General features: G+C 39.0%; 1 protein-coding gene across 4 annotated transcripts in view; it reads left to right on the top strand.

The window, feature by feature from the left end:
- The window catches only part of DOCK8 (dedicator of cytokinesis 8), a 91,709-nt gene that overhangs the window by 9,847 nt on the left and 55,475 nt on the right, over window positions 1–26,387 (top strand). The window contains exons 1-12 of one of the 4 annotated variants that reach the window (XM_039567169.1): window positions 2,896–3,084; window positions 9,865–9,967; window positions 14,169–14,344; window positions 17,348–17,419; window positions 20,741–20,864; window positions 21,596–21,805; window positions 22,204–22,289; window positions 23,453–23,519; window positions 23,774–23,923; window positions 24,554–24,634; window positions 25,436–25,595; window positions 26,194–26,333. In XM_039567169.1, coding sequence (XP_039423103.1) covers window positions 14,217–14,344; window positions 17,348–17,419; window positions 20,741–20,864; window positions 21,596–21,805; window positions 22,204–22,289; window positions 23,453–23,519; window positions 23,774–23,923; window positions 24,554–24,634; window positions 25,436–25,595; window positions 26,194–26,333 — 1,218 coding nt within the window. In that variant the 5' untranslated portion in view covers window positions 2,896–3,084; window positions 9,865–9,967; window positions 14,169–14,216. Of the gene's footprint in view, window positions 1–2,895; window positions 3,089–9,864; window positions 9,968–11,145; window positions 11,277–14,168; window positions 14,345–17,347; window positions 17,420–20,740; window positions 20,865–21,595; window positions 21,806–22,203; window positions 22,290–23,452; window positions 23,520–23,773; window positions 23,924–24,553; window positions 24,635–25,435; window positions 25,596–26,193; window positions 26,334–26,387 lie in introns of those variants that run through there. The other 3 variants (XM_019282025.3, XM_039567168.1, XM_039567170.1) reach the window with 3 other exon arrangements.

The raw sequence follows: 26,387 nt of genomic DNA, 5'->3' as shown, positions 1-26,387 counted from the left end.
AGGCTAAGCTTACCAAAGGAAAATGTAGATGCAAATAAGAAACATGTTTATGTCCACCAGGTCCTGTGTATGAATATTTCGTATTCATTGTTCCAAACAGTTTTCATTTTCAAAGACGAAGTGAAAACCAGCAAGAAAGCAATATTTAATGTTGTATTTTATACCTTCTGCCATTTTCAGGTTTTATGGTCATTAAAAATTACAGTTCATGAGCACAAGTCTGTATAGTTGTCCTTTTTTCTATTCTGACTTGACTTTTTTGTAAATTTGATTTGAGAAACCTATACCAGACTTTACTGTTGTCTGTAGCAGTAGGAAAAATATAGTCTGTGAATGTGCTTATCTGATAACACAATTATACTAAGTGTTTGCCATCAGAAATGCAGTTACAGAAAATTGGCCCAGGCCTAACCAGCTCTTGGGCCAAGTTCATACAAAAAGTCCCTAATACCTTTGCTCATGAGTTTTGTAGAATTATACTTGCACATGATGAATCACAGTTTTCTGAGCTTTGGTAGTAATGGAGATCTTTTATAAGAGAGTCAGCACACCTGGACTCAATATTAGTATTTTTCCCTAAAGTCAAGTAAACTGGATAAGAGCATATATTATTTCAGTTGTCACTTGATCTGAGCCTTACAAAGATAATAGTATCAAGACCTCATATTTAGAACATTGAGTAAAATGTAACATTTCTCCAAGCTTGAAATTTTCCAGCTATTTTAGTTTGTAATTTACGATATAAAATGTCTTGCATAATCCATATATGTTTGTGAGAGTGTAATATGTAATAATGAAATTTGTACATGCAAGGACAACCAGAAGATACAAAAATATATTATTTTTAACAATAGTTTTTAATATATGCCAAATTATGTGAACATTCTTATTTTTAAGAGCGTGAGCGAAAGATCCAGCTTTCAAATATATCTTAGATACTGCTTTGGCTCCTGCTGAAGTTGAATCAAAATTCCCTGTTCTAGAAATAGCAGGACCTCCTCATGTGCTTGAAATTGGGCCTATTTTTTTTCGGGCTTATTGTCCTACTATGTGATCCTACTTTTTCTAGTTCAACTTAGCTCTAAAGAAAAAAATTTTGTTTTAAGACGTGACTGAAAAAAAAAAATTCTCATGTTTTCCGTAGCAGAAAAGTCACAGTGAAGCTCCACAAATCTGTGTTCTTAGGAAATGAGGGACCAATATATTAACACATATTATCCAGTTCTGTCCCATTTGCCTTGTCTCCTCCTCTGGCTTTTCATGTACTCAGTATTAAAGACCCTTTTGTGAATATATTATGAATTTATTTGAAGTTGACAGCCACATTTTTTGCTGGTTGATAAAAATACCAACCTTGACCTTGATAAAAAAAATAAAACCTGCCTTATAGGAGCAAAAAGAAAAATTTCCCTCAAATAAAATGTACATGGTCTTTATTTTAATATTATTTATTATGTTATTAGTGTCTGACTTTTTCCACTTAGTATCAATAATTGTTTCTTAGTAAAAAAGTGAACAAAGCAGAAGAACTATTAAACTTGCTACAGGTTTTGCAAAATTATCAGTATTACAGTAGCATTTTCTTGGTGAAGCCTTTTGGATGCTCAGATAATACACGAGCTGGGATGTTAAGTCCTTGCACTTGTTTCATAATCACTGTTGTGAATTGGTGGAACAGTGCAGACAAAACAAAAACCTAAAAGAGTAAACTAACATTATTCTACTACTTTCAAATCACAGTTTAAAGGGAGGATGGCACATACAATCATTAATGGTTTTGAAATTGCCATTATCATTGTTATTGTAGAGAATGTAACTTTTGGAAAACTTTTAAACAGTTTAGCACCAAAAAAAAAAAAAAAAAAAAAAGCTATGCCCTAACTACAGTGTTTTGCAATGGATGGAATATAGACCTGTATGGGGTCCTGGAGGCTTACAGGGGCACATTTGTTAAAATGCATTTCTTCAGACATCTCAGATGAAAGAAAATAATAAGGCACCAATGTGAGCTTTAGTACTTCAAGCAGAGAGTGTTATGAGCCAAACAAAATTGTCCTTAGATAAATTGAGGTTAATCCATTCAGAATGAAACTTTGGGTATATATTGCTGTGTGCTGGTATATTTTAAGGCAACAGGTACAACAAAATAATTCTGATGTTTACACACATATTTGTCTTCTGTTAGCATAATTAATTAGCGTCAAATTAGATATTAATTACAGATTTTCTATGGCATGTATAAACTATCATGACCAGTCTAAGTCTATAATAGGATGACAGATGAAATTGATTTATACTTTCTGCTTTCCAGGAGGTACCACTAAACTATCATATAAAATCTCACACCTAAAACCACTTTCATTGCAAGAGCCAACCAGTCAACAATGCATACACGTTGTCTTCTCGAATGTTATATCATAGGTATTCCATATTATCCATACACTGCTTAAAAACTGCATAAAAGCATTGTTCATCAGGACCAAATCATAAGTTTTTGGTTTCTTTGCATGGCCAGGATTAGAAAATTAATTTTTATTGGTGCTCATGTCTCTTCCTGAAGGAGAAACAGCAAAACAGAAAAGCAGAGAAAAATCTTCACTGAATAAATATCATACATGACCTGGGAAAAAAATAAAAATTGAGCTCTTGCCTATTTTACTTTGTAAAGCTGACAGCATAATGAAGTCAACTATTTCCTCTTCTAGATTTTTTTTCTTTGTTCCCACACCATCCTTTGTAAGAAAATTGTTGTTAAATTTCAACCATCTTTCATAGGATCTTTATTGCTTTAGCTGATACAGAGTCTTAATGTGGCAGACCCCAAAGTGGGCGTGTGCTAGAGGGTGTACAGCCTACCTGAGCCAACAAGGAAACGGCAGCAGTTCAGATCGACCACTGCTGTAAACAGTGACTAACAAAGTGGAGGTCTGGTGCGTTAAGGGCTAATTAGAAACTTAGAAGAAAAACAGGCGGTTCCACTGGCAGTAAGAACAGGAGATCTAAGCGAGATTCCCATATTTGCTAGTTCACGATCTGGATCATTGCCCAAAACTTTGTGCTTGTGTGTGGGAGTGAAGGAGAGTGGTAGGTAATTGTTAACATTTTTCTCTTCTAGAGCTTTTTAGTTGCTTGTTTTCAGTTGTAGCTAGAGAAGTTTCATCTTAGGCTCAGAAAAGAGCAATTTGTGAATTTTCTTTGTCAGTGTCAGATGTAACCAAGACTGTATATTTTACCTGTTAAGTAAAAGTTTTTAGTATTTTTTTTATGAGTCTGCCATCTGTGTACCTTTAAGTGTGAATGTTTCTGTCTTTGGGGATAGTTCTTGTACTCTCTTTTTATTTATGTACTTACTTTCATCTTTCCTTGCTGTCTAATTGCATATGCAACTCTTGCAGAAGACAAATTCAATCTGCTGGAAGGCATTGTAAGGTTGTTAAGGATTACTCTTTCTTCCTCCCCTCTAATAGTAAGTAACTTTGGAGAACTTCATCCAGTAGGCATGTAAAACATACTCTTAAAATCAGGTTTTTTATGATGAAGTTTCTGATTTTCAGTTAGTAGGTGATCTTTAAAGCTGTTCTCGTTCTCTTTCATTTTTAAGTTGTTGTTCTCTGTTTAAATTTTCATATTATATACCTATTAACAAAATACCCATTGTGCCTGCTTTTAAATTACATATTTCAAAGATCTGTGTTGTTGAGCAGAATTTACAATGAAACTGCAGAACCTGCTTTATGCATTATAAGCATTCATATAACTTTAATTATAGAACCAGCAGTGTTCAGCCACAGATCTAACCTATGTTAGAAGGAGAAAAGAAATGGCTGTTTTATCTTCCTTTTCTGATACCTCATCTTGGCCCAACTAATAACCCAAATCTCCGAGCTCACGATGAGCTCTGCCCTGAGAAACATTTCAGAATTTGACCTACAAGATGAATTTAATTTTAAGAACCTCCAGGTGTAGTCTGTTACTTTGGTTACACTGTTGTTTTAATATATTATGCAAACTGTATGCTTTGCATTGGAGAGTATTTGTGAAACACTAAGACTCTGTCTCACCTGTTTGCTAGCAATTGCTGGAGGTTTATGTCTACCTGTGGGACAGACACTGGTGAAGTTGAGATTGAGCAGCACCAGTTCGGGGTCTGGGTTTTGTTTTGGTTGGTTTTTTTAATTTGGCTACTCTCCAGTCCTGTCTGGGTGGATCAGGAAGTCTGGTGAGTTCCAGCTTTTTCAAGAATTGCACCAGAGAAGTATGTCATCATCATTCAGGGGCCAAGACATCACAGAGTGGAACAATGAGTTCCAATTTATGTTATTTTGCTCTGTGGTTCAGCCAAAGACCTAAAATCTAGAAAATCCTTAGTTTTCTCTCATCTGCCATCTTTCTACAGGTTTACACTATCTTTCTACATGCATGTGATGTTGACAAACTGTGAATTCAGCAGTGACCTTTGTGGAAAGGTCTTCACCAAATCCACACCTTTTTATTTTCAGCTAGTGAAAAGGAACAGCTGTCAATATAAGTGATCAGTAGAGCTGTTAATGCTGGTGAGTCCCATTGATGGTCTTTGAAAGGGTTGCAGTTGCTCAGATGCTGTTCTCCAGGTAGTTCAGGGACATTGCCAATGGGCTCTTGTCACTATGCAGTCACCAGATGGCTGCTTTGAATTACAGAATGGTTTGGGTCAGAAAGTACCTTAAATTTAGGTCATCTAGATCCAACCTTCCCCTTCATGGGCAGGGACACCTTTCACTAGGCCAGGTTGCTCAAAGCCCCATCCAGTGTGTCCTTGAACGCTTTCAAGGTTGGGGCATCCACAACTCCTCTGGGCAACCTGTTTCAGTACCCACCACCTTCTGTGTAAAGAATTTCTTCCTAACATCTTATCTAAATTTCTCCTCTGTCAGCTTACAACTGTTGCCCCTTTGTCCTGTCACTATTTGCCTGTAGAAAAAGTCACACTCCCTTTTCTTGACATGTTCCATCAAGGTAGTAAAAGGCTGTGATGAGGTCTCCCCAGAGACTTCTCCAGGCTGAACAACCCCAAGTCTCTCAGCTTGTCTTTGTAGGAGAGGACCTGCAGTCCTCTGATCATCTTCATGACTCTCCTTTGGACCTGATACAACAGGTCCATGTTTTCCTTGTGCTGAGGACCCCACACCTGGACTCAGTACCCCAGGCAGGTTGCAGAAGGGCAGAGCAGAGAGGCAAAATCCCCCTCCCTCAACCTGCTGGCCACAGTTCTTTGGATGCAGCCCAGGATGCAGTTGACTTTGTATGCTGTGAGCGCACACGGCTCAGTCATGTCCAGCTTTTCATCCAGGAGAACTCCCCAGCTCTTCTCCACAGGGCTGCTTCCAATGAGTTCTTCTCCCGGTCTGTACTCATATCTGGGACTGCCCTGACCCAGGGGCAGCACTTTGTGCTTGGACTTGTTGAACCTCATGAGATTCTCATGGACCCACTTCTCAAGCTTGTTCAGGTCTCTCTGGGTGGCATCCCTTTCTTCTGTTGTGTCAACTGCACTGCTCAGCTTTGTGTCATCTGCAAACCTGCTGAGGGTGCACTTGATGTCACTGTTGATGTCATTGATGAAGATACGGAAGAGGACCAGTCCCCAGACAGAGCCCTGAGGAACAGCCTCCACCTGGAGGGTCCACAAGAGCCATTGACCACAACTCTCTGGATGTGTAGATGCAGCAAATTCCTTACTCACTGAATAGTCTATCCATCATAGCCATGCCTCTCCAAACTGGAGATAAGCTGTCATGTGGATAGTGTCACAGAAGCCTAGGTGTATGACAGCAGTAAGACTTTTGTTGTTGACCATTGCAGACACTCCATCATATAAGGCCACCTGGCTGATCAGGCAAAATTTGTCGTTAGTAAACCTGTGCTGGCTGCCTTGGATCATCTCCTTGTCTTGCATGTGCCTTAACACTGCTTCTGTGAGGATCTGCCCCATGATCTTCCCAGGCACAGAGGTGAGGTTCACTAGTCTGCAGTTGCTTCTGTGTTCCTTCTTTCTCCCCTTTTTAAAAATGAGAGCAACGTTTTCCTTTTTTCAGTCAACCAGGATTTTACCTGACCACCCTGACTTTTCAAATGTAATGGAGAATGGCTTGGCCACAACACCAGCCAGTTTCCTCAGGACACTTTCAGTGTCCTGCTGCTGTTGCAGTGGGAACTTCCTTCCTAATACCTTACTAGAGCTTTCTTGCTTCAATTTAAGCACATTGCTTCTTCCCTCTAGGGACATGAACTGTTCACCATTTTCTTTACATATTTCTATCTTTTACATAGTCAAGGACTATGCTGTCTTCCTTTTTGTGACACATCTTGTTTTTTCAGTCTTTCCTCCTGAGTCATCCTTCCCAAAATGTTTAGCCTTCTGACTGCTATCTTTGAAGCCTTTTAAATTTGATTGCATCTTACTCTGTGTTGTTATAAGTGTGTACATCAGCCCAAGTACGTCTCATTGGCTTATATTAACAGAAATAGCGTCAGTTTCTCCTCACTTGTGGTACTTTTCAGTAAGTGTCCCCATACAGTCTCTCAGTGTCTCTTCTGTGACATGGCTATTTCTTTCGACAGTTAATTTCACTTTTTGTATTTCTGCTGTTGTTTTTTTTTCTTCCTAAGCTTAGAGGTTTGCATTCATTTTTATTTGATCTAGCTGTGCTGATTTCAGACTGTTTCTAAAATACTCACAATTCCTCCTAGGTTGATGTGATTCACAGATTTTAGTCCTATGTTATCTATATCATCATCCATGTTGTAAAATAAAGTATGGGCTGGAATTAGATTGAGGAAAAATGAAATTGCTTCTCGTAGTAAAATTTCCTTGCAATCTTCTTTTGAACTATTGATGACTGTGCCTTGACTATGTTTTATTAACCAGCTGTGAGCTATTTTGGAACCAGTTGTGGTGATTCCATATAGCCACTCTCTCTGCTTATAGAAATGTCATGAGGGACTGTATCAAGAGCCTCACTGAACCAGTTAAAGTACCACAGAAAATCATTAGATTGGTTTTACATGACTGCCCTTTGATAAATCCATATTGGCTGTTCATCATCTCCTAATAATTGCCAATAACATACCAATAATTGTCAAACTTTTTGGACCAGCATTTACTGCAGTCCACATTTTCTAGTTGCCCACCATACACTTCGTCATCAGACTGTTAATAAACAGGCATGTCTAAGGTGATGTACATTTTAATGTTAAGTGCAATTGCATGGTCCCCTTGCTTCAACTGAATGGAAACCACAGAATTTTTTCTCAGATTTTTCAGTGACTGCTTTGCATTTATCCTTAACCATTTGCCTTCTTTCCTTCTTTTTTAGCTTATAGATAGACCATTGTTGCAGCCAAGGATGACTGTAAAGCTCTCCTCAGAATCAGATAGGCCAGTTGTGCAGACAAGGAGGGTAAAAGTATAGCCAGGCATGGATGGACTGCAGCCTCCGTGAAAGCTAAGACATGACATGCACTAAATGAGCTACCATTTTCCTGAAGGTACACCAACAGTGTGCAAGGCAGCTGTTAGAATAGCAAAAAGGCATGTCACAGACAACAGCTATTCTGGCATTATCAAAGAGCTGTCTAGAAGGACCTCTGTTTCCACCTTAGTTCTCAAGTTTTCAAAAGTTTCCATGCTGATCTCTAACTGTTACACCCACCTTTCCTCCCTGTTGGTGTGGTTAACTTGTGCTTTTGGTTTAGTGTCTTTTAGCAGTTGGGACTTTCCTTTAGCAGATCTAGGCAATAATTTCTGAGTTGGTTCAAACAAATTTTGCTGTCTTCTGTTATTCTTACTGTACTTTCTTCCTTCAGTCATAGCAAAACCATGAAGTCAGTCAGCTGAACTGTTCTTGTCTGAAAGTTGCCATTACAATTACATGGTTTGTCATCCATTGAACTGGTTTAGTTCGCAGGTTCTTTCTACTGGTGAGACACTGGAACTGTTGTCAGTGCTCTTCAGAACTGTATTTGCTCTCAATTAGCTGAGTTTGCCCAGGCTTTTACCAGAGCAAATTTGGCCCTTCATCCATGTGTGTGCTTCCTCTTTCATATTGAAAATTCATACAACTTCCTCTTTGAAGCATATGATGATCCCATATTGGATGTAATTTAAAGATGTCTTATATCATTGTTTACAGCAGCAACTTCTGCAACAGACTGCAACACAGGTTTTACATCTGCTGCTATGTCTACTATTTCCATCAGTAACAGATACTTCTGCACAGGGTAGAAACTGACTCAGTTTGCAGTAAAATAATAATTCTGAATAATTTGAGTTTTGTACATGCATTCATTATCAGAGATTATTTGCAGTGGGAAATTGAGTAACAATAACCCTGATATACAAGCAGCCTTTCTTTGTTAAATAGGTCAATGATAATTTCAGGAATGCAAAGACTTCGTCACTTTCCCTACATGGCTTCTTACTTATGTAATCATTGAATAACCTTTAAAAGATCTCATTTTTGATTCTTGGAATACCACTGATGAGTAAAAAATTCTTTTCCAAATGGATCTCTTTACTTTCTCTATAATTCTGGCTTTTTTCTATGTGTGATTGCTGCTGCCATCAGATAGGAGCAGCGTCACACTCACACCTGGCATGGCCTTTTGACCTAAAAGCAACTACTCTCATTTATGCAGCTTTGTATTTTCTAAATCAGGCCTAATACCTCTAATACTTTCAATATCTTCTGTCAGGTGCCTGTTGCTTAACAGGAGCAGAAATGTATTAAGTGAAATTTAGGTTTTTGTCATGTTTATTAAGCAGTTGTAAGTGTCACAAAATAGGTATAGTAGTCATAGGAATCAAGCGGCCAGAGAGGAGAAAAGGTGCAGCCCAAACAGGCAAAACTGTCCTGTGGCATTTGGTAATTCTAAGATGCCTGTTAATGCTTGCTGGAGTTGAAATACTCTTATATGGAAGGGAGTGTTTTCTTACCTCTGTATTGTCCAGTTTCCCATTTGACTGCTCTGGTGGGCTGCAGGCTATTATTTTTACTTGGAAGCTGCTTGGAATCTTGTTTTAAAAGTCTTGTCCTGAAAACTTATGGTGAAATATAGTGTAGACGTTTTGTTACCATTTCATGGCTGATTATTCTTAAACTGATTATTCTAAATCATATAAAGCATTAGTTGATTAGTTTCCATGAAAAAGGACAAAGCTACTCTGCTGTATTTTCAGACTGGATACATTATTATCACCCTGGGATTTCTGAATAATTCAGTACTGAGCTCTTTCTGCTCCCATAGAAATCAGTTAATTAGCACTTACGAAGTTTTTTCCTCAAATGTTCAGTTGATACAGTATAGGCAGATTTTTCATTTCCTTCTTTGGTTTGTCGTGGGATTTTCACAGCAAACTGCATTAGTAGTGTAACTACTATGGGTTTACATTGTTCAGTGAGTGGTCCTGTCTTGTTTTTATCTCTTGATCAATTAAAATATTTGCTTATGTGATGTTCATTTTTCTTTCTCTGCTTTATTATCCTGTATTTTTGCTTTGCGAAAGTAAATCTGCAAGTATTGCTTTGAAGGTTGCAGTCATACTTCACTTAAGGCTGAGGTTGTGCTTTCTCACATAGCCTTTCCCAGTTGTGAGGGCTGCAATATAATGATGAAAATCTGTTGGAAAAGTGACAGAATCTTAGTTATATAGGACTGCAAATATTTTATGAGATTTGCATCAACTACAAACCGAGAGGAGTCTAGACCATTATCAAAATACCTTTCTAAACACTGGGACAGGAGACTAAATTGGCTAAACTCTGACATTTGAAATTTGTATGGGGATAATTGTAATGATAAGGATTTTTCTCTGCTTAATTAAAGGCACTCCTCTGCAGAAATAAGAAAGCAATTTACTCTCCAACCAGGCTTTGCACAATCCTGTCAACGAAGCTTAAGTACCCCTGGCTTTTCTACATTTCATCTGGTAAGTTCTGGGTTTATCTAATTTGCACAGGTTTGGCATGTACATTAGTTAATGGTTTTAGGGTAAATTAAGTGATTTTCTTAAGCTGTCTTGCTTTCCACTGGCTTCTGTCTGAAACCGTTAAAAAATACTCTCTGGTGAACTGAGGAAATAATGCCTTTGAGAAGCAGGAGAACGTTTCTTGGAGCCTGGAATAGACAGTCCCTCTGCGTATTACTATGAGTCAAAGTTAATTAGTAAGTGTTGGAATATATTACATTCTTTCCCTGATGGAAACATTCAACTTCTTCAAGTAAATGCTTTGTGTGGTGGTCCCTTCTTCTTCCCCCAGTTTTATATACTGAGCGTGACTCCACATGGTCTGAAATATCCTGTGGTCAGCTGGCATCACCTATCCTGGCTATGTCCTCTCCCAGCTTCTTGTGCATCCCCAGTCTCCTGGCTGGTGGGGTGGTGTGAGGAACAGAAAAGGCCTTGGCTCTTCGTAAGCGCTGCTCAGCAATAATGAAAACATTGCTTTATTATCAACACTGTTTTGAGTACAAATACAAAACATAGTCCCGTAATATTTACTATGAAAAAAAATCAACTGTATCTGTGCCAAAACCAGCACAGATCAATGAATAAAGAGAAAGAAAAGACAGGTAGAGGCTCAACAAGCTCAACTTAATACACAGTTTCCAGAGTTAGCAGCAGGGACAATATGCTGACTTTTTCAGTGCTGTAGAATATGCATGTTAAATGAGAAATGAAGTATGTCCCGATTGGCATAGATATAATTGAGTCAACTGTTACGTGTCTCCAAATCATCTTCAGCCCTCCACATGTAATCACCCTCTAAAGAAGTCAGATCATATGACACTGACCTTATGACAAAGGGAAAAAATGACAGATCTTTTTATTGCTGTTCAGGAGGATAAATATTCTACAGACATACTATGCCATAAATGAAACTGACTACGATTTTGGCACTCTCCCTGTCCCTACCCTTTTAATTTTTAATTATTTTTGTGAGACCGGATAAGTAGAAGCAGGAAGAGTCTTTGTGCACCAGTGATTGTGAAAAGTGTACAACACTAGATGCAAGCCATTGCTCCCTGTGTCAGGGCCTCCCGCCACTACTCACTTCCTTAATCTGAAGCGCCTGCGGTCTTAACTTCTTCCTTGAGGTTACTCCGCCTGACGAGGCCAGGTCCCTTCTGCACGCAGACTACCACTTGTTCTACCAAAAACTTGGTAGAATTCAAGTACTATACCATTTTGTGTGCTGTCACAATCTACATGCCTCTAATTCATCATCCTTAAAAAGGTATGTTTGCGGTAATGATTTGTGGCATTTTCTGTAGAAAATTGTTTTGCACATTTTTATGACGCGTGAAAAGGAGTGCTGGCTTCTTAAACCATTTTCTCTGTTTCCTTTGAAAAGTTTCTCCAGTTTTTATGGAGACCATTTCCCTCCATCTGCATTTATTTTTTACACTTTTTTACATTTGTGTCTAATTCACAGTAGTCAAAAGCGCATATTTCTAGTGATTAAAGGTTATTGTTAACTCTTGAACTAGAAAAAGAGGACACAATGAAATGCAATGGATTTGACTTATCAGAATGGAAAAGTGTGATTTCTGAAAGGAAGTGCAATGCTTAATCAAAAATTATGCATGCAAAACATTACATCTTCAGCAACTGAAAATATTTAGTATGCCTTTGTATACTTTAAGCTATGTTTTACTTTAATCTTCTGTGAATTGCTTTCTTTAGTAGATCTAAATATATGTTATATATATTTATATTTATTATATTTTATTTATTATATTTTCAAATATATTTAGATCTACAAATCTCTATATAGACCTATTTACATATCTATATACTAAAATGCAATGTTTTACCCACTGGCAGTACAGTAAGTGAGCTTCAAGGATATTATGCTGATAATTAATAAAAAAACAGTAGTAAATAAGGTTTACTATTTGCTCGTAACTATTGATCTGGCATGTTCAGCACTACAGTATGTGCAAACCAGCGATAGTGCTTAAACTGAAAACCAGCAGAGTATATTTCTTTGTCTGGCTGCCTCATTATTTGCTGGACTTGCTGGTAATGTTAGGTTTCCCCTTCGGCTAAAAAGAGCAAAGAAAGGGAAAGATTTTTCCCAAAGACATTTTTGATAATTCAGTTGATGCCTTAAATGTACTGGCAGAGGAGTGAGCTACTGTATTTATGTAAAGACCAATATAGTTTCCCTATAAAAGGTGAACCTGGAGTAGGGGGTGGTACTTGGTTGTGTTCAAAGGTCTCTACTACAGTATTTGCAGGAGTATTTACCACATCTGGGGTTTTTTCAGAAGTTTAAATTGGTTTGCTTCTTCTAGCTGTTTCCAGCACGATTCTTCTAAATATGCATCGCTTTCTGCAAGATGTTTTTGGATTTTTGTTATCTGAGAAACTTCCTCACCTGTATTTCCAGAACACTAAAAAGGTTCCAAAGCTTGTATTTACCCTTATTCGTTTTTAACACATCTTCTTATCTACTGCGGCTGATGTGGCATATTAAGTGTGAGCCATTTTAGTTCAGAGTTACTTTGCCATTGTTGAGCCTCTGTGCATGTTTCCTAAACTGAGAAGTTTCTCATTGTCCTGCTGAGCTAAAATTCCTGATGTTGTCGATATAACAGTGGTATGTGCTGCTGTCACTTCATGCTCCAGTGAAATTCCTGTTGACTTCCACGAAAGCCGTGCATGAGCAGGACTCAGTATTAATGAGGGAAGACCTGCTGATTTTCACCTGCAGATTTTTTCTGTGCAGAACACTGGAGTATAAGGATAAGCTTAAGAACATATTGGATGAAACAATAGGCAGAATAACATTGAATATGAAGGTGTGTTAATACCAGGGACATTGGGTGCCTTCTTTCCCCCACAACACATCAACAGCACCTCAGAGGTGCTTTTTGCTGGCAGCTTCAGAAGACAGCCTTGTGAAAGGTATCTGAGATTTGCAGTCCTCACTCTTTACAGACAAGGATGATTTGATAGCTGGTTCTTGCTAGAATTCTTCCTCCCAGTAAATAAGTTATTCCTGTGCTATTATTCTAATGCTGCAACTAATTTTCTTCACTCTTACTGTGCTGAGGTGTCATCAGCCTTTCTGGAACTCACAGAAAAAAAACCCTATAGATTTTCTAAAGCTGTAGTTTTTAGATCTACTTTTTACTTGTCAAGAAAATCAATGAGAAGAGATTGTAGTCTCTGTACTCAACTGGACACATACGACATTTCCTAAAGATATACAGGGTTGTTTGGTTGGTTTTTTGTTTTTTTTTTTTTTTTTTTGCTACATAGCAAGTAAAATAATTTTCAGTTTTATTTATACATAGAATAACATACACTTCTAATACATGAAGTCACATTTATTTGTACGTAGAACATCTCTGGGTACCAAATCAAACTAGAGTTTCTGCCTCTGTTTTTGACACTAAACAGATAAAAACCAGATAAAAACAGCATGCATGAGCTATAGAGCTTGTACTTGTTTAACTTTGTTCTGATTGGACCTTCTGTTTAAGAATGGCTAATTAAATGTAATGAGATACAACAGCTGTCTATCAAGGTGCAATGCCATGTGCTGTAGAAATGGGGAATACCTAAGTACTAGCTTTAGTAGTTCATGTAATCGTTTGCAAAAGCACTGCACAAACCCTTGACAAATCTGATAAATTAAGAACCCCAATAATAGACAAACCAGTAACATTCAGAGATGAAAAATTGTAATTTTTTCTGATTTTGAGTATATATTGGCCTCAGCTTTGTTTGCAGTCAAAAGCACAGAGCATTTCTAATAGTGTCTTTCAGGCACAGCACCTCAAATGAGTGCATCTTCATGATGGCATCAGCCACAGTGCTTATAGTTGGTCCTTAGCTCCATCACTTGGAGTAACTTCCAAGACTTGGCCTTGTTCTTCCTAGTGTGTTTTGTCTGCTATCTCCTGTCCCTCGGCACTGCCTATCGCTGCCATTTTGGTCACCTCCCTTATATCCTTTCTTGTTTCTACATTAGAAGTTTAGAAATTTGTTTGTGTTGTATAATAAATTCTGTTGTGCAATAAAAAAACAATTACAACTGTTAAATAAGTAAGTCTAAATTACACTATCAAGAAGAACCTTCTGTTGCTAAAATAAAAGCCTCTTTGTTTTGCATTAGCCTTCCTTCTATGATGCAGTAGACCCAGTAGATTTTGAAGGCTTCCTGATGACGCAGATGAACAACTTGGACTTAGATCTAGCACAAGAACTTGGAGACTTTCCTGAAGATGATCTGGATGTTGTCTTTACACCCAAAGAGTGCAGGACTTTGCAACCCTCTGTCCCAGAGGATGGGTAAGGAGAGTTTCTGTGCCTCTGAAATGCTGCATGTTTAAAAATAGTTTTGAAGACGTTGACCCAAACACCTTACTCTGCCACCCATCCATTACACAGTTCCTGAACTTCAAATGTTTGAACTTTTCCCACTGACTCTGTTAGGCTTGTTTGCACACTTAAAATTAAGCAAGTATTTACACAACTTCCTAAGCTTGTTGGTAGGCCAGAAGTGAGGTAGGCATAGACCAGGAAGAAGAGTAAAGAAGGGCAGGAAGATGGTATGAAAAATAATTCCTGCAGCTGTGATGCCAGAGATGAAAATTGATTCTGATCATGTAACAAGCCCAGTATTGAGGTTTGGGGTTGGTTTTGTTTGTTTGTTTGTTTGTTTGTTTGTTTTTTGCCAGCTGTGTGTTACATGGCATTGATCAGACAACTAAGAATCTCTTTCTCAGTACCTGTCTTGATTAAATGGGAGGAAACAGTTCATACTTCACAAGGTTTTGGGAGGGTGTGAGTGTTAATTTCTAGTGTAGAAGTCACTTGTGGTTTTAGGCTGACGTTGATGAGATAATTAAACTTTTTTCAACAGCTTAAATTAAACAGGTAGCATGTGTTGACACTGGTGCTCTATGGTCCTGCAAATATTTAAGCTGGTTTGAAAAACAGGCATGCTATGAGCAAAAGAATTTTTCAGAATGAGAAAATCCCTTGGAGATGGATGTCCAATGTGGTATTAGAAAGGCTATGCATTGTATACAAAATACTCTTCAAAGACTGTTTCACTGTAAATGGTACCTTTAAGTAGAACTCCAAAGGCCTGTGCAGTTTTGCAAGCAGTAACAGTGAGATAAACATGAAGTCAGCACCAGTTAGCCCCAAAGTGCTCCATGTGCAGGGATGGCCAACTATGCATTGTGTTTGGGATGGGGGGGCTGGCTCCTTCCAGTGTATCCAGGAAATGAACAGCACAGGCTGCTATGTTCTGTGCTGTGCTGAACCTCAGTGCTGGAGAGACAAATAGGCTTTGTTTATGATGTCCTAGCTCACAGGGTGTCCTCCTCTGTTCCTGTAAAAGTTGCTACAGGCTGCTCTAATTTTTACCAGCCAGTTGTTCAAACTAGAGCCCTATATAACAGCAATATTTGTCCAGTGTTTTCTGCCCAACATACCAAATGCAATGAGGCTAAGTGGGAAACACAGTTTGTGTGATTTTTGCCCACTGTAGATTAGCTGAGAACCCCTCTCTAAGCAAGGTTTCAGTCTGCAAGTTTCTTCTTGGCCCAGTGTTTCTCTCAAGGAGTTCAGGAGAACAGCGGCAGTAGAGATGAGGTGACATGCTGTATCACCTGAGAACTCTTTGAATCACACAGCTTCTAAGGGATTTTCTAATATTTGCACAAAAGGTGATTTTCACTTGAAGTTACTCCTAGAAAATTCATAGAAAAAGTTCTAATCTTTACAATGAATTCTTGGTTTCCTGTGGATTTGAGAGAGAGAATGGATGTGGGAGACAATGAATGGGGTTTTTTGTTTGACGTTCCCATTTATTTAAATCATGGACAAAAATACTGAAATAATTATTCAACTTTTGATACTACCTCTAAAATATGACCATTTCTTCCCTATTTCCAAGGTTACTTCCCACCATGCCTGATGTTTAAAACAGCAGTTATCTATTTGTTTTTCCAGTAGGAGACCATATAGGCTCATGCTGTACAATGAGTTTTAAGCCTGATTTGCACCACTAAGATATGAAGAGTTTTTTAAGGAGTCTGGCAAAGCTCAAATAGTCAATACCAACAAAATGCTTTCACCAGATTTTTTTACACAGCAGTTCGCAATTTACTGTTCACACTGCTATCATTGATATTAGTGTTTTCATGGAAAATCCTGCTCAAGTGTGCCAGGATGTGTTAGGGAAGATGAGAACACAGGAGGGGCGTGCACCAAGGATTGGCCTGCAGGCAATGCAGTCTTTGATGTCTGTGTGCACCGAGAGCAGGAAACAGGTACCACCAACCAAACTGGGTTAACGTGCTGCCTGCCAGCAAATACACCTCCCACCTGAACCAGAGGCAGGAACCACCAGAGGCAGGGGCACTCGGCAGCCTGGCATCAGCCAATGCTCCATCCCACTGTGCACACACAAACGTGATCAGCTGTTACCCAGCCTCGGTAACCAGCTGCAAATCTCTTAAGAGTTCTGTGTCGAAAGTGCTAAAAATTATCATACCTTTCACCTGTTCCTGTATTGAATGTGTATTCTACCTACTCTTTTACTCGCTTGGACTGGAGAATGCTACAAATTATTCTGGAGCAGGTCATAAAAAATTTTAAGAGTAGAGGTAGGGGAATTGTGCTACAGCATCGTGACATGAAGTTCATGGACATTGTCTCTGGCTGATAGAATTGCAGTTCCAAATAGTATCCAGTCTGTCAGGCAGCACTGACAATACCCTACATTAAAGATGAGATTTGAAAAACAGAAAATTCAATTATAACGTATTCTTAGAACTTAAAGTCTTGTTACGCTATCTGATTAAAAGCTTACGGTCCCTTTTTAGATTTTTCTTGGTTTCTGTCAGAAAGAGAAAATTGCACATACATAAAAACTATGTATTTGCAAGAGTCCAGGAACTGAGGCTAAAAAAATATCTCTGTATCTTGAGATTCGTTATCAAGTTTTGAAAAGCACAAGGTTGGTTATGTTGTATAATTTATTTAATTTTACTACATTTTATGGCAACAGCACTCTTATATTTATGATTAGATACTGTGGCAAGTGCTTATCTCTGTTAAATGTGTGTTTGTAAATTAATCATCACAGTACCAAAAACCTGCATCAGGGAATTCATGAAATACACAAGATATTTTTAAACCTCAAACCATAGTTTAGCAGTAAAATAAATACACAGGAGAGGACTAATAGAGAGGTCTTTATCTGACTAGCATGTTTAGATAAATTTGTTTGACCTGAAAGTATGACTTACGTGCTAAAATATGTTGCTTTTTCCACAGGGTTGAACTGGACTCACATGTCAAAGACTGTGTTCAGACTTATATCCGTGAGTGGCTGATTGTGAATCGAAAGTAAGCTACATAAAACTAAATAAAATCAAAAATACATTGCATCTTACTTATCAGAGAGGAGATGTTTGCTGTTACAAGTAATCCTGAATTACGATGATTTTAATCAGCAATTGAAGATAAGAACTGGCTTTTCAGTAGTATAAATAACTATATTGTTTTGTTTGAGATGGTGAGCATTGCTAAATACCGTTGCATGTGTTTCTTAATTATCAGGCACTCTGGGAATGGATGGGAAGTTGATGGGAAGAAATTCACATCAACCCTCTGTAATGATGAATTACCTTAATCAGGAAAGCTAGTACTATTTGATCCCACTAAAAGGAAAGATAACAGGGATAAAGATTACATTTGCATGCTTTTCTCCTATTCATGCCCTGAAAATTCAACATGATTTGATTTTTAAATGTGTCTGAAAATTCAAGGATTTTGGGTTTTCCCACCAGTGACTGAGTGCATTCATGGGATTATCAGTGTTATACCCAAATTTACTATTTTACATCAGTATATGATTTCTGCACTTGAGGTCAGTGTAATTCAACACACGGAGTTGGGGCTGTAGTCATTATAAGGGACTTAATTTCTTTTAGTTTAGTTCATTATATTTTAATTTAATTTAATTTTATTCTGTTGTATTCCATTTCATATGTAAAATGTGAAGGGAACTCTCAGTAAGTGCTCTCTGTTGCAAGCGTGTCTGTCCCTAGACTCTTAGGGGAGTCTGTGGGATGTCTCGCCTCCTTCCTCATCACCTCATCTTGTTCCTCAGAAAGAGGTTTTTGGAGCTCTATTTTTTCTGTAGCACTTCCTCTTCATCCACTCCTGCACTTATGCCCAGTTCTTGAGAAGCAGAAGAAACAGCTGGTTGTGCTGACACATTTGCTGCCATTTCGTTGTGCCCCTTCGCTCACCCTTGTTACTCTGTATTTTTCTGACATGATGTACATCAGCAGTCAGTGCCTTACGGGTTTGCAGTGGTGATTGTAAAGGAATTTGCATTACTTGTGCAGCTTGTGCTCCTCAGCGGAGCAGCTGCTGGGGGTTATTAAGAGACTTCCTCCAAGGGTGCTGATGAAATTGATTGAATTCTCAGAAATGTTCCACAGTGAGTCGCTAGAAGTAGGCTAGTGGGTTTTGTGGGCTCTCCTCCCACACCACTCAGAAGACAGGCACTAACTCTTTCACAGAGTGCTGTTCTGAGCATGCTGTAAAAAGCCAGTGTGTATCTCTGTGCACAGGAGAAGGGAGTGATCAGTAAAGTAGGTGAGGTGAAAAATAGAACATAGATATTTTTGCATTTAGGTTTACTGGTAGAAATGTGAATGGAGCCATAGAAATACACATATGTGGAAAGGTTTTCTGAGTGTTTTACTATTTCATTCATTTGGGTGAGGTGAATTTGCATTCAAAATCTTTATTGAGCAGTTGACTCTGTGGTAAACATGATGACGGACCCTGCCAGAGAGCTGAGCTTTGGCAGCTGTGGCTAACAATGCAAACAAGTTACTAAAAATTGCAAACAAAACACTACGGAATATACTGCAGTGTCACATAAACCAGTGATACATTGTTATTGGGAATCTCATGTTATGCTTGGACAGTATTTTTCCAAAACAGGCACGAGAGAAAGAAAAGATATCAAGAGAGAAGTGAGAAAAAAGTAATTGTAGAAGGCTTTCCATTGTTTTGAGGAAGGCTGGAAAAACTGTAGTTGCCTACTTGACAGATGTTATAGGACAGGTCTCCGAATATATTGTCTGGTGAGCTATGGGTGAGAAAAGTGTGTGAGTGACTTTGATCCATTCAAGAATATGAAGGTTCAGAACAGGAGACTGAGTCTTCAGTGGGTGGTATGAGCAGAGGTCATCCTCAGGCCCCAGGGTAGAGAGGTATGTGGCAGAAAAGCTGGGCACATCTGGAGTCCATATGGTCTTGCAGGAGGCTGAATAGGAAGCTTGTTCCTGTGCCTGTTTCTCCTTTCAATTGTCCTTTGCTCTTTTTCCTCATCTTGTTTTCTTTATTCAGTGTGTGCCCATTAAATTGACATGTGTGCTAAAACCATGGTTTGCCACTTGGTGAGTTTTAATTACTATCATGCTTTTCAAAATAAATAAACAATATAAATAAACAATATAAATAAACTTCCCAGGAGTACTTTAGGGGAAGGGCATCTCTAGTGTAACTTTTACACTATAGGGAAAGTGTGAACTCAGGTACATAAATTTCTCCATTAATCATTTGTTTGCCACCAGAGGTAGTGAAAAAAATAATCTATACAACCTCTTTTGGATTCTTAAATGTCTTAAAGTCATGCAGAATTCCTGTCTTCTATTCTGGATGATTACAGTGGTTCCAAAACAAGGTCACATCCAAGGAGAGCTGGGATTGTCTTTTTATGACCAGTTTTCATTGCAGTGAACTGGCAAACGATTAAAATGCAAACAATTAAAACACATCAGAGCATATAATTCAGTTACTCCCAAAATGTAATAAAAAGGTGTCTCCCTGATCAATAATTGCTTATTGTGTCTTCTTTATGAAAGAACTCAGATGTTCAGTCATTTCTTTGGGAGTGTTATGGAAAGGAAAATGAATGCAGCAGGATGTTGTAAATAAGGAGGCTGATTGCAAAAAGACTATCACAGGATTTAGCAAATTGCATGCTAAAGTGAAAGAAAGAGAGCTCTGAATGTATCTAACACCTTTTTATCAGGGTACCTGCTGTTTTTTTCCATCTGCCTCAAAAATGTAACTTGAAATTTCAGGAGAATTTTTCAAAGTTGCCAGCCTGGAGGGTTACATCGTGGCATAGACATAGCCCTCTTAAAACTAGGCATTTTTTGGAAGGTGTAAATTGTTGCATGTGATTAACTTGGGGTACTAGCTAGGTCCTGGATAAGAGCAGTAAGAGCTTTGATATATAATTGGTATGTAATTGAAGAAGCCAGCCAAGAGATAAGTGATCCTGATCCATGTTCTTAAATGTTACTGAAATAATCACTGTGTCTGATGAGGAGATCAGAGCAGAATTTGTACCTAGGTCAGGTTTTCCTGCTGTCTCAAGCTTATACTTTATACAAAAGTGATCTGAATTATTTTTTTTCCTTTTAAACTGTTCTTAATATACATGATAGAGTTGCAATGGTGTGTTAAAACAAGTTAAAGTTGTGAAATGTCACATTTCTGCATAAAAGCTGTGCTGTGCTGTTTTTTTGCAGAACAATCTTTTCAGTTTTTAAATAATTTTGAATTTGTCTTTTCTGTTTTATTTTTCCTTGATGCCTCCTCATGTTATCCTGACTTTCTTGGGCTTCTCCATGAAAGAAACCAAGGGAATTCAGATACTTGTAGCCTGAAAAACAAGGGATCCCGAAAAGATTTTCACAAAACACTTCAAAAACAAACATTTGAATCGGAAACATTGGATTCTGGTGATGCAACTTTTCAGGTACATTTTCTTCACTTTGGGAAAAATTATCAAATACAGCAGCTTCCCTCAAAAGAAGCATCTGGTGTGACCTCCCCTTGAATGTGCAGTTCTGGTCACCACAATATAAGAGAGATAGAAAGCTATTGGAGAGTGCCCAAAGGAGGGACACAAAGATGGTGATGAGTCTTGTGGTGACGCCGTATGAGGAGCAGCTGAGGGCACTTGGTCTGTTCAGCCTGGAGCAGACTGAGGACAGACCTCACTCAGTTACAACTGCCTTGTGAGGGGAAGAGCAGGGCCAGGCACTGATCTTTCTGGCGACCAGTGACAGGACCAACAGGAATGGAGTGAAGCTGTGTCAGGGGAGGTTTAGGTTGGGTATTAGAAAAAGGTTCTTCAGAGCCTAGAGGGTGGCTGGGCACTGGGAACAGGCTCTCCAGGGAAGTGGTTACTGCACCAGCCTGAGTTTGAGAAACCTTTGGACGATATTCTCAGGCACATGGTGCGATTTTTGGGGATGGTCCTGTGCAGAGCCAGGAGCTGGGCTCTGTGATCCTAGTAGGTCCCTTCCAGCTCAGCATGTTCTGTGATTCTGTGATCTGTGGTGGCATCAAACAGAGCGCCATGCTCGCCATTAGGCTTCATGGCAGAGGAGGCGTTAAGATCCCCTCTGCCAGATGGCCAAGAGCCATATTCCGTGACAGCCTGGTGCCCAAGCCACAGCGTGCCATTTTCTTGTTTTCCAACAGATGCCCCAGCACGCTCACGCTGTCCCGGAGGAGGCCTCGAGGGCGACACTGGCCTGCTCGGACCTGGAGCTGCGCAGCCTGCAGCCAGACCCGCGGCTGGAGCAGCTGCTGCGGCACCTCAGCGCCGAGGAGTTCGAGAGGCTGAACGAGGAGGCGCGCCGCACCAACAGGCACCCCGAGCTCCTCGCTCTCTACCCCGCCGTGGATGAGGTGAGCGGGAGGCTGCCCGTCCCGATAGTCTTCCCCAGGTGGCTGTCCCAGCACGTCCAAGGTTAAAGCTGCACCTCAGCAGAAAGACCTTAGACTGCTCTCGGTGTGGGCCAAGCCACGTGCTGGTGATATGGCTGTGTCAGGGTGTCACCTTTCATAGTAGCATCTACTTGGGGTCCAGGACGGTAAATATTTGGTGTAAATGCTAGATGGGGGTCAGGAATGTTAATATTCAGAAATAATAAATCTATTTTCTTTCATCTCTGGAGAGATTAAATGTCCACGGAGTGGGGGAAGATGCTAGTCTGTAGCAGTGGCTCGGCTGCTGTCACATAAATGTTTTATGCAAGTGTGTAAATTTACAGTCGTTTAATTTGAGTATGACTGTTTAATGATAGGAGGACGCAGTGGAGATACGGCCAGTGCCAGATTGCCCAAAGGAACATCTGGGCAACAGGATTTTGGTGAAGCTGCAGACTCTGAAGTAAGTAATCCTTTACAAGCCTTGATTGCCATTTCTGTGTTCACAACAGCGTACAGCTGCACACCGTGTTACAACACTGCAGGTGGCCTGTACAGCAGCATTTACTGCTCAAGTGCTCTTTCTTAGTGTAGCAGAGGATTACTTCTATCCATCTTTAAAGAAGTCTTTAACTTGCCAGGGTGAAAAGGAGTTGGGAGTGAGCCCACATGATATATTTAAAAAAAAAAAAAAAAAGGCGATTGGTGTCCTATACGCTACTGGACTTTTGTTGTGGTGTAACCCCAGCCAGCAGCCAAGCCCCACACAGCCATTCGCTCACTCCTCCACCCAACAGGATCGGGGAGAGAATCTGAAGAGTAAATCTGGAGAACTCATGAGCTGAGATATAGACAATTTAATAGGAAAAGCAAGTGGTGGAAAGTGTAATAGTGGAAAGACAAGCAAAGGAAAACAAGGAATTAACTCACAGCTTCCCAAGGGCAGGCAGGTGTTCATCCATTTCCAGGAGAGGAAAACGGTGACTTGGGAAGACAAACACCATCTCACTCCAGATTTCTCCCTTTTGCTCCTTTTATCCCCCACTTATATTCTGTGCATGTTGCCATGTGGTCTGGATTATCCCTTTGGTTAGTTTGGGTCGCCTGTCCTGTGTCTCCTCCCAATCCCCTAAGCACCCCCAGTCTCCTCACTAGTGTGGCAGTACCAAAAGCAGAAAGGCCTTAGTTTTGGGCAAGCCCTGCTGAGCAGCAGCAAAAACATCTTTATATTATCAAGCCTGTGTTCAGCACAAATCCAAAACTCTAGCCCCACTCTGAAGAAAATTAATTCTGCCCCAGCCAAAACCAGCACAACTTCATAAACAGAAAAAAAAAAAATCAAAATACGATAATTCTTAATGGATCTCTGAGACCACCTTCCTGTCAAATTTAGAAAATACATTTCATGCAGTTTACTACCCTTCTCTCCCTGTTGAAATTATCTGATATAATGCACTAGTAAAAAAAATCCTCAAGACTTCGAGAGAGCTGAGGTCTGGAACTAAGTATTTCTCTGTATTTTTTAATGAAAGTGCCAGTCAAAATATAACCCTTCCATTTTTTTTTGTTATACATAGCCATATGAGTGCAGTATCAGTCAGTGTCTTGTGTGTTTTTCCCTAACAGGTTTGATATAGAGATAGAACCTTTGTTTGCATGCATAGCTCTCTATGACATAAAGGAAAGAAAAAAGGTAAGTGTGTATACAATATTTTTGTCCAGTTGGCCTGGGTGTTTATCTCTGGAGTAATAATTTAGGAAAACTTACAAAAAACTTGCAACTTTTTTACACAGGCAGTCTTATCCAGGATTCTTTTTATTCGGTCGAAGTCACATGCTTGCAATTGTTTATTTTGTAGTTGTAGTTACAACTTTTGACTTGTTTTAAAATAAAATTTGAAGCATTTTTGCTTTAAAATATATTTTAATCCTTGTTTTCTTTTCAAGATCTCAGAAAATTTTCATTGTGACCTCAATCCTGATTCATTAAGAGGATTCTTGCGTTCTCATACACCCTCCATTGACTTGTCTACTCAGGCAAGATCAGCAGTATTTTCTGTCACTTATCCCTCATCAGATATATATCTGGTAATAAAGGTATGTTGCAGTGCTACTTTGACACCATTCTGCCTGTTCTCAGCTGTCCCTGTTGTCTGAGTTCATGGAACTGACAAACATGGCTTTTGTCTAGATGAGATGAATTCTGATAGGTTTTAGTAGTAGTATGAGTCCAGTGGTATATCTCATTCTCAAGCTAAGAAGTTATATTAATATCCCGTGTACCAGTTCTACCAAGTATGTAGAATTTCCTATCTCTGCCTAAGGGAAATTAAGAGTATAGTGAAATAAGGCACTTTCAAAAATTTTATTTACTTCTGTGGAGGTTTTTTGGCATTGGTTTAGTGCACTTTGCATCCTTTTGTTTGCTTAATTCTGAAACTGAGTTTGCCTGAAACACTTCATTTGGAATATGTTAATTATCCTGATTTCAGTGAAAATGCAGTAGTAAGTGATTGGTGGTGTTGCCACATACATATATATGTTTTCTGCTTTCTAACAGATGGAAAACTAGGAAACTTAGTATCAGTTACTCCATAAAGACAGTTTTAAGACATTATATACTGCTATATATCCAGGCAGGCTCTTTCAAATTGCTAGAGAAACAACATGTTACTATTTGGATGACATTTTTTCCTTGTGAGTGTCTTATTTTACTGCTTTTTGTAGATAGAAAAAGTGCTTCAGCAAGGAGAAATCGGAGACTGTGCAGAACCCTACATGGTCCTTAAAGAAAGTGAGGCTGGCAAGGTAAGTAAATAGCTGTTTTAGATCAAAAAACGCATGCTCAAAAAAAAACCCCAAAAAACAAACCAAAAAAAAACAGAGAAAGAGCAGACTCTTTGAAATAGGATGGAATACCAAAAACACTGCAGGAAAAGCCAGTTAGAGCATCCATGGTGCAAGCAGTTTGATGTCTGTGACCAACAGAAAGAAATCAGGAGAAGGCAAGGTGCATTACCGCTACTGACTCCTTTGGAAATCAATACTGATAGAGTCTTGAGTCATGAAGCTGATAGGGGTGAGCAAAGGAGATGACTGAAATGTAGAATTAGCAGAAATGTTTATGCCTCAGAGACGTGCTGTTGTTTTGGATGGGCAGACGGCCTGTTGTAGTGTGCAGCTGTCCAGTTCAGTACTGTTGTCCAGAGAGTTCTGTTCAAGGAATTCATGGTCATTTGCCTCCCTGGAACAGACTGACAATGTTTGCTGGGCTTCCACATGTCTCATCTTTAGCATATTGCTTTCAATAGACTATTTTTTCTGTATCTGATGAAAGAAGTAGAACCTGCTAAAATTTCATGGTGGTTGTTCATTCTGGATTTGAAGATTACTACAAAAAGATTGGCCTTCTCCATTTCTATAATACCGATGAACTCATTGAAAAGAAATCAAAACAGCTACAGTTCTGTCAGTGATGTAGCAGGAAAATATGAGAGATACCAATGCACATTATTTAGTGAACTGTAAATACATAACTTACAATTTTATCTATGGCGGCATTACAGTAACTGATTGCTTTTTAAACAGTCATTGTTTTCTTTGTCTCAGACAAAAGAGAAGATTGAAAAACTGAAAGCACAAGCTGAGTCGTTTTGTCAGAGGTTGGGGAAATACAGAATGCCATTTGCCTGGATTCCCATAAGCCTAAGTAATTTCTTCAACCTTTCAACACTTGAACGAGAAGTACAAGAAGGCGAAGGTTTAAACGGTATTTGTCTAACTTCTCTAAGTAAGGCAAAATGACTCTTCAGTAGGACTGGGTATTGGAAACAATGTTATTCACTCTGGCATCAAAAGTGAATCACCGGTTCAAAGTCATGTCTTGTCAGCTTTCCTTTTCAGTCCTGTGAACACTTACAGATTAATTGTGCTCACCATGTCATCTCCACATATTTATTTTTATGTCTGCTAAATACTCTTTCATTGTTTAAGCCCAATTTTCATTGAACACTGGCTTTGTAGAAGTAAAATTCCTTTTGCCCCATGGAGTTAGCTAGCAATACTGAGCAAATACCTCAGTTTGGTAGGCAGGACCATTGTTCAATTGACCAATGTGCTTTATAACCCATGAACTAAAAATTTAAATAAACTTTTGCTTTGCAGCAGAAATAATGTCAATTCAATAGGTGTGTCCTAATATTCCACTATTTCACATAGTCTGAAATAAAAGGAGCAGAATGTTTTAGGTGCTCTATCCTCTGATGTTGGTGAAATGTTCCTGTGGTTTTCTAGTGTATTCCGAGAATCTTTGTACTGCAACAAAAAGCAAAAAACAAGATGATGATTTATTTAATTTCCATTTGAAGGGAAAGGATCCAGTAGTGACAAAAAGGCAACACTGCTACAGGCAAGAAGACTTTCTGAGAGAAGTTTCAACTCAGAGGACAACTATCCAGCATCAAACTTCAAAACAATCTCTCTGACCCTTGGCACCTTCTTCAAACAGGTATGAGATTCTCTTTAGTTCTGATTTCATAAGGCATTTTTCATCTACGTAATA

Source organism: Corvus cornix, chromosome Z, assembly GCF_000738735.6.
Source record: "Corvus cornix cornix isolate S_Up_H32 chromosome Z, ASM73873v5, whole genome shotgun sequence".
Taxonomy (NCBI): domain Eukaryota; kingdom Metazoa; phylum Chordata; class Aves; order Passeriformes; family Corvidae; genus Corvus; species Corvus cornix.
Note: the sequence above shows the minus strand (reverse complement) of the source record. Positions and strands in the feature narration are given on the sequence as shown.